Source organism: Diabrotica undecimpunctata, chromosome 2 (assembly GCF_040954645.1).
Source record: "Diabrotica undecimpunctata isolate CICGRU chromosome 2, icDiaUnde3, whole genome shotgun sequence".
Lineage (NCBI taxonomy): Eukaryota > Metazoa > Arthropoda > Insecta > Coleoptera > Chrysomelidae > Diabrotica > Diabrotica undecimpunctata.
The window spans coordinates 19,487,064-19,500,652 of record NC_092804.1 but is presented as its reverse complement, the minus strand read 5'-3'; the positions used below and the strand labels follow the sequence as shown (position 1 = coordinate 19,500,652).

At 30.9% G+C, this 13,589-nt stretch overlaps 2 protein-coding genes across 2 annotated transcripts in view; one reads left to right on the top strand and one right to left on the bottom strand.

Annotated features, from left to right (window-relative positions):
• The window catches only part of oaf (BRICHOS-like domain-containing protein out at first), a 788,141-nt gene that overhangs the window by 710,313 nt on the left and 64,239 nt on the right, over positions 1-13,589 (bottom strand). The window lies entirely within an intron of this gene.
• Positions 1,551-7,174, top strand: LOC140433219 (juvenile hormone acid O-methyltransferase-like). Its single transcript, XM_072521259.1, has 3 exons — positions 1,551-1,974; positions 3,296-3,567; positions 6,980-7,174. Exons 1-3 carry the CDS (start codon positions 1,616-1,618, stop codon positions 7,156-7,158), a joined length of 810 nt encoding a protein of 269 aa, XP_072377360.1. The 5' UTR covers positions 1,551-1,615; the 3' UTR covers positions 7,159-7,174.

The window sequence follows — 13,589 nt, the reverse complement described above, 5'->3', positions numbered from 1 at the left end:
TCTGATTACAGAATTATAAGCTTAATGAGCCATGCACTCAAAATCCTTCTTTCTGTTATCCACTCTCGCATATATAGAAAACTTGAAGAAAACATTAGCAGTGTTCAGTTTGGGTTTAGAAGTGGACTGGAAACGCGAGAGACCCTATTTTCCATACAAATATTGATACAAAGGGCTCGAGACGTAAATTGCGAAGTCTACGAATGCTTTATAGACTTTGAAAAAGCATTTGACAAGGTGCAACATCAAAAATTATTTCAGATACTGAAAGAATCTAGTATTGATGACAAAGATTTACGCCTAATTAAAAATGTATACTTACAGCAAAGGGCGACTGTACGAGCAGACAACGAAACCTCACAAGAATTCACGATAAAACGGGGAGTACGTCAGGGCTGTATTTTATCACCGACGTTGTTCAATACTTACTCGGAAATGCTGTTCAGGGAAGCTATTGATGGTTTAGAGAAGGTATAAAAATCAATGGTGAAATCATAAACAATTTAAGATATGCGGACGATACGGTTTTGATTGCTGATAATGCGGAGGATCTGCAAACATTAATAGACCGTGTAGTGGAAGCCTGTGACAGATATGGCATGAAATTAAACTGTAAGAAAACCAAAATTTTGTAGTAAGTAAAAACGACGTAATACAGCACCGATTCACAGCTAATAATGAACCATTGAAAATAATCGACAAAATTACATACCTTGGATGCAGCCTAAATAAGGAATGGGACCACTCACAGGAAATAAGATGTCGTATAGAAAAGACGAGAGCTGTCTTTAATCGCCTCAGAAAGATTATATGTAATGGACACCTGAACATCGATGTAAGAACACGAGCCTTGAGATGCTATGTATTTTCTACCGTTTTATATGGAGTCAAAGCCTTAGGCAACATCCAAATGATTAGAAGCCTTCGAAATGTGGTGCTACCGCCGCATGTTCAGAATTTCCTATATCCATCATGTAACAAACAACACCGTGATCCAACGTATGAATAAAGATCTGGAAATTATGCGTATCGTGAATATGAAAAAGACGACATACTTAGGGCATGTGATGCGCAATGAGAAGTATTAACTAATTCAACTAATTTTACAAGGCAAGATAGAAGGCAAAAGATCTCAAGGGCGCAGAAGGATATCGTGGTTAAAGAACATCAGACAGTGGGTAGGAATGACTACCATACATCAATTTAGAGCAGCTCTCAACAAAGTTGTATAGACCAACGTGATTGCTAACATCCACAGAGGATAGGCACCAAAAGAAGAAGAATGTTTTGAGTCATTTATGATACAGTATGCATTGTAGGGTTAAAGGTAACATAATTTCTCTATCATATTCGATTTTTTTTTCTCCAACCCAAGTGAGAGAGACGTTAAAAAATTGTAGAACACGGTTATTTATATATTGCAGCCTAATGTAAATAAAATTTAAGTATATGTTAATAATTAATTATAAGGTATATATAAATCTTAATATTAATTGACCTTCAATAAAATTAAATTAACAAATATTAAGATTTTTATTTAAAAGCTAGTTCGTTCCGACCAGTGAACATTCACAATATTACTCATCGGTTAATTAGACATAGCTCTCCTTCAAAAATGATTCCCGATTTATGGGCAAAGGGAAATATTGTTACTCAAATACTAACGAAACAAAAATTGCAGAAATACGGACATCTACTGAAATGGAAAAAGAATGAAACGATTCTCGAGTTTGGCGCGGCAGATGGAAATACTTCAGTTAATTCGGTGCTACCAGTCTTACCAAAAGATTACAAAGAATATGTTATAACGGATATATCACCTAACATGGTAGAACATATGAAAAAGAATCTAAATATACCTAGAAGTAAGATCATACAGCATGATATTGCTACCGTAAGGCTTCAAGACGAATTGAAAAACAAGTTTGACCACATTTTTGGTATATTTGTATTGCACATGGTGCCAAATCCCAGGTAAGACCTTTTACTTTTTTTGTATGTTAAAAATTAAAAAGGATATTTAAATGATATATCACTTTTTAACAATGTTTGAGCACTGCTATTTTCGTCTACCGCTTCCTTTTTCTGTATCCGTTTATTTTACTCTATTAAGTCCTTATCAGACGGTCAAATATTTGATCAAACTAGTTTGAGCAAACTGACGTATTGACGTCATAAGTACAGTTTGTTAAATTTTAAAAACCTACCTATCACACGATCATACAAAATTTTTTATTTTACTTCATTCCATTTTATGCTATTTTATTCTATTATCTTATTTTAAATTATTTTGCCTTATTGTATTTTATTTTAAACATAATTTTAGATTTTTTTCACTTTTATTTTATATATTTTTTTTATTATCATTATTATCTTGTTTTAAACACTTTATTTTGATTAACATTATATTCTAAAAAAGTATGCATATATATGAGCAGAGTAATGTATAGAGGATATTTCAAATGTAGTAGCGAAAATTTCTCGGAACAGTAAAGCCTGAGCTAACAAAGCAGTGGCGTTCCAAAAAATACATTGCTAAAAATGTTCACAAACGGTGAATTGTATTTCTAATGAACTGTTTGTCATACTCGCTCAAGTCAAGTGAATTATGTGACTGCGTTTGTTAATATATTCGCTTGTTAAATGATCCTTTCAACTGTACGTAAAGATACTCCAGTAGTTTCGCTCACACCTTGTTTAATAGTGATAGTAATAATATTTATATATATATTTAAATACATTGTAAACTATTCCTTTGGATTCTGGTGTCAATCTGGTCTGTTTACTCGTACTACACAACCATCTCCATTCTACAAAATAGTTCTAATATGCGTGGTATCACCTTTCTTGTTGAGACTTGACAACATAATGAGACTAAATTACGAACTCGTTTGAAATCCAGGGACTCCAAATTCCAATTTTCCAAATTCTCGGAAGTACTTCTTATTAGTTCTTTACATGTCCTTAGTGAGTCGTTAAGAAGTCGTTAATAATGACATAATTACGGTTTTAAGGCAACCGATACTCAATTAAAAATTTGCCTACTCTTACCAAACTTCATAGTGTATCAATTAAAGATGGTATTATAACCTTCTGTTAACATTTTAAGCCCACGGCTCGCAGAAAATTAAAAAAAAAAGACTACAAATATTCCTTTGAAAGTATTTCCAAATAGTTCTTGAAAACAAATTAAAGCTTATAGCAGGCTATTTATCAAACGCTATAGTAAAATAATTTTACACCCAAGACATATTTTCCTGTTGTACATGAATCTAATTTATATTTTTCAATTTAGGCAAAGTTTCGCCAACGTCAAGGAAATGCTTAAGCCAGGCGGTCAAGCATTTATATCATTCTTGGAGCGCGGACCGCTGGATAACGCTTTCCACCGTTTGCTGAAGTATCCGAAATGGTCAAGGTACGGGCACCAGCTGTCTGCTCATTATTATAGCGACAATATCGAAGAATCATATAAAAAAGATATTGATGCTGCTGGGTTTGAATCCTATTCATTTCATGTCGAAGAGAACTACCCGATCTGGTATGATACCGATGAAGAAAGAAGAAGTAAGTATACATTTAACACCCTAGTACACAGTTTACTCATTTTTTACGATTATGCCGAAACTACTGGCAACATTGTAATGAAATTTTATACGAGTATGTTTTGGAAGCTGATACATCCCATGAATTTGTTTTTATATCTGATTCTCATAGAGAGCGCTAATTACACGGATCGTACTTAGTAGGTATTAGTCAATATAACTTTTTTAAGAGTATAATTATTAATCAAAATTTCAAGTAAACTTAAACATCATTCAATTTTACACGAAAAAGGTACTCTTAGTAAAACTCGATACTGTGTACCGTTTTCGGAATATTTTGATTTGAAAATTATGAAGTAATAATTGATGCTGGTATAAAATAGTTATTTATTAAACAAAACTCACAAGAAGAAAATTAAATTAATGACTAAGAACATAAAATAAAATTCAATTCCAGTAAGTGTTCAAAATGCCCTCCGTTTTCGCGAATACACAAGTCTATTATTTTTTCTAAAGATTCCATTAACCTTCTAAACGGTAGGGGATCAGCTATGATGTCATTAAATTGACATTGAATTCTTTCTTCCAATTCTTGGTGTGAATTTACCTCTGTAGCATAGACTTTTTCCTTAATATACGACCAAACTGCGTAGTCCAAAGGGTTCAAATCGCATGACCGAGGAGGCCAATGAATCGGAGCTTCTGCACCTCGACCAATCCATCGATTCGGAAAATGATTACTCAACCAATTACGACAGCTTCTATCAAAGTGTGGTGGAGCTCCATCGTGCATAAAAAATAAAGATTGTTTAGCGTTAAATCTTCTAATATCTCGAATAAAGAATTGTTTAAAAAATCAAGATACATATCACCATTTAAATTTCCAGGTAGAATATGATAACCTATTAATTTGTTACCTAAAGTTGCTGCCTAAACATTAACTTTAAATGAGTGTTGGAAATGTGATACCCTTTTGAGTCGTGGATTCTCATCACACCAGTAGTGTGCATTATGGGAGTTAAACATACCTTGTCGCGTAAAGGTGGCCTCGTCCGTAAAAAGAATGCATTAAAAAAAAAACGGGTTTGGCAGTCCAATGGGACTGCCGGTGGAAGTTACACTTCTCTACACGCATTCGCCGTTACAAATTTATTTGGGAGTCAATCTGCACAATCATTACATATGTAATTCTATAGGTACGACATAGCAGAAAGAGAAACAGAATTAATAACAACTTACTAACAATGAAGGATTGAATCAATATTTTAATGATAATGTATATTGTTATTTTCATATATGTATGAAAGGAGTAAAATTCATTGTTTATTTTGTTATTAATATAATAATACAATACAAATTAAACTGCAATATTCATAAGTATTTAAAAATGACAATAATATACATAAAAAAAGTACACTACAATACAGTGCAACATAATTCCATATATAATAATACAATACAAATTAAAATGCAATATCCATAAGCATTTAAAAATGACAATAATGTAATAATATTAATAAAAAAGTCCTCCCGACTGTGAATCGAACCCCGGTCTCCCGCGTGACAGGCGGGCATACTGACTACTACACTACCGAGGACATGACACACGTGTATTTCAAAATTGACAGTTCTGGATCATACAGTGATTTATTGAGATTATTATTTTAAAATACAAAAGAATAATATAATTATGAACATTTAATAAATAATACAAAACATATCACATAAATAATAATATTAATAAATATTTTATTATATGTATATATATCTTTATATAATATATATAATATTAAATTATATATACAAAAGGAACATTTTTATATTCGAGAGAGGAAGAGAGAGAAAATATATCTTCTGTCTCTCTCTTACTCATTATCTTACATATGTAATGATTTTACAGATTCACTCCCATACAAATTTCCAACGTGGAGCGCGCGTATAGAAGTATAACTTCAAAAATTTGGATTCTGGGCTGTCCTTTGTTGCAATGTTTCACAAAAATCCACTCTAACCGGTAGATCATCTGGCAAGAGCTCTTAGACTTGTCTGTAATGATAAGGATGTAATTGCTGTTCTTTCAGTATTCGCCAAGTACTTGAAGAAGAAGTATTTGTTTATCTTGCTATATTCCTTACGTTAACTGTTGGATCTTGATCAACTAAATTTAAAATATTATTTTCTTTACTAATTGTTCTTGTTGTTCTTGGTCTACCAGAATTTATTTTATTTGGTCTCACATTTCCAGTTTCTCGACAACGTCGTTCAACGGCTCTAAATGTTTTTTTACTTGGTAAGTTTCTTCTAGAAAACTTTTCTGCATATCGTGTCACAGCTGCACTAGAACATCGTAAACATTCGCCTAAGGTTAAAAACATGTCAGTGTATTCAACATTTTAGTACATTTTGATTCGATTTTACAAATAATAAGATTTCAAAACTCTAATTATTGTTGATTTATCGTCATAACAATCAATACATGTCAGATTTTCATGGCACACTTGGAGAAAATAGAGGTATACCTATTAGAACTTTATCATTACTACCAGCATCAATTATTACTTCATAATTTTCAAATCAAAATATTCCAAAAACGGTACACAGTATCGAGTTTTACCAAGAGTACCTTTTTCGTGTAAAATTGAATGATATTTAAGTTTACTTGAAATTTTGATTAATAATTATACTCTTAAAAAAGTTATATTGACTAATACTTAGTAGGATCCGTGTAACTAGCGCCCTCTATGAGAATCAGATATAAAAACAAATTCATGGGATGTATCAGCTTCCAAAACATATTCGTATAAAATTTCATTACAATGTTGCCAGTAGTTTCGGCAAAATCGTACAAAATGCGTAAAATTTTTTTTCTTCAACGCCCTGTATCTTGAAAACGGATGGCCAAAAATTTTTTACTAAGCAAACCCCAATTATTTTTCAGTTTTTTACCTACCCTAGAGACGAGGTTACCTTTTTTAAAACACCCTGTATATTATATTTTCTATTTGTTCTCTGGTCACCTCTTGATACGTTTTAGTACTTTTCAAAATTTTAACTCTAATAAAGAGTGTCGATGTCTAAATATTTTCTTTCTATTGACACACGAAAACTGGAGAGTCCTCAGATAATTTTAAGATAACTTCTAGGAGCTAGAGGTCTTTGAAGATAGCGCCTTGCAATTAGATTTTTTTAATAACTAGTTCCAAAAACCAAACTAACCAAAACGTTCCTAGTTAGAGAAACAAAAACTGGTACGATTATTTATCATCCAGAATTAAATCGACTCCATCAATTGCGAATACTCCATCATAGGCGTCCGTTTTGGATAGGTCAACGGTTATTTTAATGCATAACTTTTTTGATTTAAGTAACGAGTATACCACTCACTACGCATAACAAACATTAGAATATTACAAATAACTTTTATTGTTTTCTAGGTGCACTTACCTCAGTTAATCACGTACTACCAAGGATACCTGATGAGTTGAAAGATGAATATTTGGAAGATTACCATAAGGAAGCCGGAAAAGATCTTGAGATTATGGAAAAAGATGGAAAACAAGTACTATATTTTAATATGAAATTATTTGTTGCTATAATGAACAAACAAAAATAAATAAAGTAGTTAAATATTTCGGGTTTTTTTTTCTGGCCAATGTATTTTCTATAAAAGTTTACACAGTGTGATAAAGTCTAGAAGGTGTCAACAAAAATGGAATAAGAAATTATACATATATTAAAATTGAATCGGGGAGATAGACCAGGGCGGATCTGTTTTGAGGTGGATGTGAGAGGTGGCATTCGAATTTTTGCTTTTGTCTACCTGCAGTAAAGAGTATGCGGATTTTAGGACTCACATTCGACAGTAAACTTATTTTGAAATGACATTTAAAAGATCTGTGCATGACCAATCTTAACTTAATAAAAACTCTGTCTAATCATCATTGGGGTGCAGATGAAGACTCCTTGTTTCAGATTTATAGATGTCTTATTCGTTCTAAAATAGACTACTGCAGTTTCAAGTATATGTCAGCTAGCCCATCAGATTTAAAAGTTCTTAATTCTGTACTCTTAAGGACTTAAGACTGCACTCCGAATATGCCATGGAGCCTTCAGGTCGAGCCCCGCAGAGAGTTTATACAGAGAAGCTAATGAATTTCCCCTCTGGCTACGGCGCCGGCAACTCCTTTTAAAATATTCGCCTCGAATCTCAGCTAATACCAAAAACCCAGCTTATAAATTAGTAAGTAATGAACTTTTAAACTTTCCTTCTCCTATTAAACTTCAATCTATGCCACAGTATCTCTACCACATCTGAATGACATCATTTTTTCAGCCACTTCTCCAATATTAATATCACATAAACCTTCCTGGAATGAATTGAAAGCTGATTTTAGTCTCTCGTTAACTAATTATGATAAGCACCAGACAAATCCACAATTTCTAAGGCAAAACTTTAAAGAATTAATTGCTAACAACAGATTTGACCAAATTTTATACATAGATGCTTCTAAGAGTCCTATAGCTGTTGGATGTGCGATATACCCACGAGAATCGTAAAAAATGGCAAAAATCGCACAACATTTAACAATTGAACAGATTTTGTAGAAACTGACTTCATTTGTGGCAAAATACAGAAATTGCATACAAAAGCACTCTTCACCTTTAAAACGAATTTTTGTCGATAAGACACTCTGATCAAAAGATATCGAATTTTTAAAGTCGATTTGATACAAATTTTTTTAACATGGATGTCAAAAACGGTTTATTCTACACAAAAAAAGCTAATAAACATTTTTGTTCAAAATTACCTCGGCTACATTTTTTATTTGAAACATTTTTTCTATGGAGTACAGATTCTTGGTAAATCGTTAGTTTTAGAGGGAAACCCGGGGGTAAAAATGGATAACTTTTTTGCATCTTTTTGGGGTCCCAAATTGATATTTTTAGGGGCCAAATCTCTGACAACTGCACTAAGTGTATTGTAAAAAAATAGAGCTAATAAAATAATTTTCCTATCCTACCATTTTTTTTAAACCCTTAACTAATAAGATGAATTTATGTTAAACAGTGTAATTTGCATCTCGTCTCCTGATGCAAATAAAATTTAAAAAAACTTTACTTAAGTTTTTATAATAACTTTTTTATATACATGTATGTTTATCACATGTTCTTTTGCTGTGCTAATTTTGTTAAATTGCAAACTATACAAAGTTTCAATTAATTGATTTATACAACTTTACTCTAAATGTCCAGTTTCGTAAGCTTTTTCATATTTTTAACATCTTTGACTGCTACATGTCTTTGTAAGGTAACACACTTTTATTGTAACTTCTCTATGGATGTTTGGTTTTATATTGTTCTTTTTAGATGAACTGATGATGCTTTCTGAGCAGAAAGCGAAACGTCTTCAATAAATAGATGAAGTAGCCACCTTCTTTGTCTTTTATTTCTCCACTTTGACCGATAAACCCACCACTCTTCGAGTGTACCTTAGTTTATATATATATATATATATATATATATATATATATATATATATATATATATATATATATATATATATATATATATTGTCATACTTTTTCTTTCCCAACCAAAGAAAAATAAATAAAATATCCATCGGAATAAAATTTTAAGATTTAAAGTAAGCTATTTAGTTTTCTCTGAAACCGAAATTAGGCTTTTCCAAAATCATGATAAACACAATTTAAGCTTTTTGATTGGACGGTCGTTTTTAAAATGGGAATTTGGTGAGTCGATCATGAGAGAGGAGAAGTTAGTTATATTTTGGTGATCGAAAAGAAACAGTCGTGTGTCTCAAGATAGGGTGTGGTTCGTGAGTTTTGATACCGGCGTAACGAAAAGAAGTGAATAGTTTGAAGAAGGAGATAACAACTGGATTAAAAGAGGTCTTTGTATCTACCGTGGGCATTTTATAAATTATATGGGAAAGTATTCTTACGGCATCAAGTTGACAAAAGGAGGTCCTGGTGTCATAAATAAGTAGCTGAGTTTGGAGAAGTGAATCAGGTATTTTTTGTGTAGTCTGCAGGAGGTTTGCAGAGACGTTAAGAAGGAGCCGAGGTGCCAAAGAGGAGAGATCACATCGTTGAGGAGACTGGACTTTTCTGGGTATGTTCCAACATACAACTCAAGAAGAAAATAAGCTGTAAGTGTTTGTACAATTGAATTTTATATCTGTGAAGGATCGGTTTGACATCATGGTCATTAGCATTCAAATTTAAGAACTAAGGTTTTGTTAGGCTAATCAAAAGTTTAAAGTTTTGTTGTTTCTTGTTTCAAGTAAAGAAAATTTTAAGTAAAATTGGTTTTCACGTAATATAAATGTATGTAGCTTTATAATCTTATTATTATAAAAATTTGATTTATTTTCTTGTATGCTGATTGATAAGATAACGACAGAATTTAATAATTGTTTTATTCGTTCATATAAAATAAAGAAACGTAAATCTTTGTAATATAATATATTTGTATTATTATCCTTTCTTCTCCTCCCGATAAAAGACAACTAGAAAATCTTTTGAATCCATGGAACACAGGTAATATAAAGATTATTTTACTTTTGATAACAAATAAGTTATAATTCTTTTTTATTGGCTCAATAAACTAAGATTAAAGTCAAAATAAACAATCATAATAATATATATATATATATATATATATATATATATATATATATATATATATATATATATATATACGTCGGTTTCTTATCTTTAACTTGTATATATTTTGTTCAGTTGACTTTTAATTTTCCTTATCTCAAATTATTTCTTGTTGTTCGTCATCAATTGTCAGAACTTCGTCGACTTCAATCATCAGAAGTATTCTTTTGGGTCACTAATTTCTTTAACCGTCTTGTGTATGTTAAATATGTCATATTTTTTATGTAATTCTTACAGTTCTTCACATTTTCTTTTGAGGTACTGGGTACAAGTGTTAATAATGATGTCTTTGATTTTATTACAAAATATTTCAGAATTTTCCATGTTTTCCTTTGTAAACGTCCAGTTTGAGAACCATTGGTTGAAGACTCTTGTTTTTAAATATTGGGGGTATATATATATATATATATATATATATATATATATATATATATATATATATATATATATTGTTATGATTGTTTATTTTGACTTTAATCTTAGTTTATTGAGCCAATAAAAAAGAATTATAACTTATTTGTTATCAAAAGTAAAATAATCCTTATATTACCTGTGTACGATGGTACGAAGATTTTCTAGTTGTCTTTTATCGGGAGAGAAGAAAGGATAAGAATACAAATATATTATATTACAAAGATTTACGTTTCTTTATTTTATATGAACGAATAAAACAATTATTAAATTCTGTCGTTATCTTATCAATCAGCATACAAGACAATAAATCAAATTTTTATAATAATAAGATTATAAAACTACATACATTTATATTACGTGAAAAACCAATTTTACTTAAAATTTTCCTTACTTGAAACAAGAAACAACAAAACTTTATACTTTTGATTAGCCTAACAAAACCTCAGTTCTTAAATTTGAATGCTAATGACCATGATGTCGAAACGATCCTTCACAGATATAAAATTCAATTGTACAAACACTTACAGCTTATTTTCTTCTTGAGTTGTATGTTGGAAAATACCCAGAAAAGTCCAGTCTCCTCAACGATGTGATCTCTCCTCTTTGGCACCTCGGCTCTTTCTTCTCGTCTCTGCAAACCTCCTGCAGACTACACAAAAAACCCCTAATTCACTTCTCCAAACTCAGCTACTTATTTATGACACCAGGACCTCCTTTTGTCAACTTGATACCGTAAGAATACTTTCACATATACTTTATAAAATGCCCACGGCAGATACAAGGACCTCTTTTAATCTACTTGTTATCTCCTTCTTCAAACTATTCACTTTTTTTCGTTACGCCGGTATCCAAACTCACGAACCACACCCTATCTTGAGACAAAATGACTGTTTCCTTTCGATGACCAAAATATGACTAACTTCTCCCGTCTCCTCATCGGCTCACAAATTCCCATTTTAAAAACGACCGTCCAATCAAAATCTCAAATTGTGTTTACCATGATTTTGGAAAAGCCTAATTTCGGTTTCAGAGAAATACGAAATAGCTTATTTTAAAATTGGTTTTGTCAATACATCATTTATACATATTTCAAAAGATTAGAATATGGTCATTTAATACTCGACTATACAAACAATGAAAAGATTAACTTACAGGTAAAATGTCTTCCAATTCTAAACAAAGGTTTTTTGATAATTTTGTTTGAAACGGAAAAAGGTCGTTTGCCAAACAAATTTCTATTCTTATCTACACTAAATCTTATCTTAAATTACTATATACATTTTTGTTTATAATGATATTTTAAAATTTTATTCCGATGGATATTTTTATTTATTTTTCTTTGGTTGGGAAAGAAAAAGTTTGACAATATATATATATATATATATATATATATATATATATATATATACATCTAGCGGTTAATCTGAGCTCCGTTCTAAAACGGTATCATACTAACTCCAGTAGAATATACACCGTGTATAGTATTATCTAAGTAGCGCTTTATTTAGACTCCGACCAACATGTAGGATTAAGTGGACTCCACAACAGGATAAATCATTTGTGGGATCCGTATTTACCATTTTGCGTACACTTCTAATCTCCTGAGATGTTGCCAATAATTGTATTAGTAGTAGATTTTCAAATTTTACAGCTGGTACATTTTGGAACTTGAAATTTATTTAAATATCCATCAATTTAGTCATGGAGGAATTTCAGGATTATTTGGCTAATGTAGTTAAATATAAATTGTTAACCGACACATAACTTTATTTTACTTTTTAGTTTTAATAAACAAGGCGGTAATTTATATTACTTGTTTTATATATTTTTAAACATAACAAAGTGTCTATTATAAACGTGGAAAAGTTAAGTTTCCATTTTTATTAATTAGTATTTTTTATTAAAAGGCATTATCACTAAAACATTTAGTTCATAAATGTACGTACATCGGATAGAGTAATCGTGTAACAGTTTATGAAAGTAGAAGCCCCTTCGGTAGGATTATAATGCTTGTTACCCTATTAATATAATTAAAGAAAACTCAAACAACAGGGAGATCTTTGTAATTTTTGGATTACTGCAGTTTATGACATGCAATGTTTGTTTTATAGCGTAGTTGAATTTAAACTACAATAATTTATAAATCAATCTTTAATAACATACTTTTTTACTGCCTAATTTCAATAGATATGTCGATTTTTAATTAAAATATTTAATGCATTGAAGTCGCGTAGAGATTTTCACTAAACATTTAATTTTAAAGTTATTATTATAATAGTCAAAAAAAAAAGTATAAAAGTCTAGGGAATTCAATATCCCACTATGGATTTGTTTTATAGATTATCGTAAAGCGTTCGACAGAGTCAAATAGATACACTTATGACTGATACTAAAAGAATTAGGTGTACAACAACACCTAATTTTGCTTATAACTGAACTGTACGAACACACTACTGGACCATTTAAACTAACATTAAAAGAAGATTGAAAATCAAAACGAAATATAAGTATCTGGGAAAAATTTCTCAAACGATATTAATATTAAAAGGGACTTTAAAGAGCATCTGACAAAGCATGCTAAACCTTAAGGCGACTAAACCACACAAAATGGTTATTTGAGAAAAATTATAGCTCGTTCCAGAAAGAATTGTAAATATAATAACATTAATGTAGATTAAGAAGAAACGCTGAAGAAAAAAACAGTAGCGGTTAGCCTAAATAAAGAAAGGCAAAAAGAAGATGTAATTTGATGTTTTGAAAAAATCTGATCCGAAAACTGTATGAAAAACATCTCATAGTATAGACATAGAGCGCGGCGGTGCCTCTACCGTCTGGCGGCCTATATCGGAAACTTTTACTACCATTTGACTATTTGTGTACAATTTTGTGTATGGTTAAGTGGCACACCACAAAAAGTGTTTTTATTTTCTCTTTTGTTCAACAA

What these genes read in the sequence shown, in the direction of transcription:
- LOC140433219 (XM_072521259.1), top strand. Translation starts at nt 1,616, where the DNA reads ATGATTCCCGATTTATGGGCAAAGGGAAATATTGTTACTCAAATACTA. An exon ending in CACATGGTGCCAAATCCCAG is followed by an intron (nt 1,975 to 3,295) that starts GTAAGACCTTTT and finishes TTTTCAATTTAG; the next exon opens with GCAAAGTTTCGCCAACGTCA. An exon ending in TACCGATGAAGAAAGAAGAA is followed by an intron (nt 3,568 to 6,979) that starts GTAAGTATACAT and finishes ATTGTTTTCTAG; the next exon opens with GTGCACTTACCTCAGTTAAT.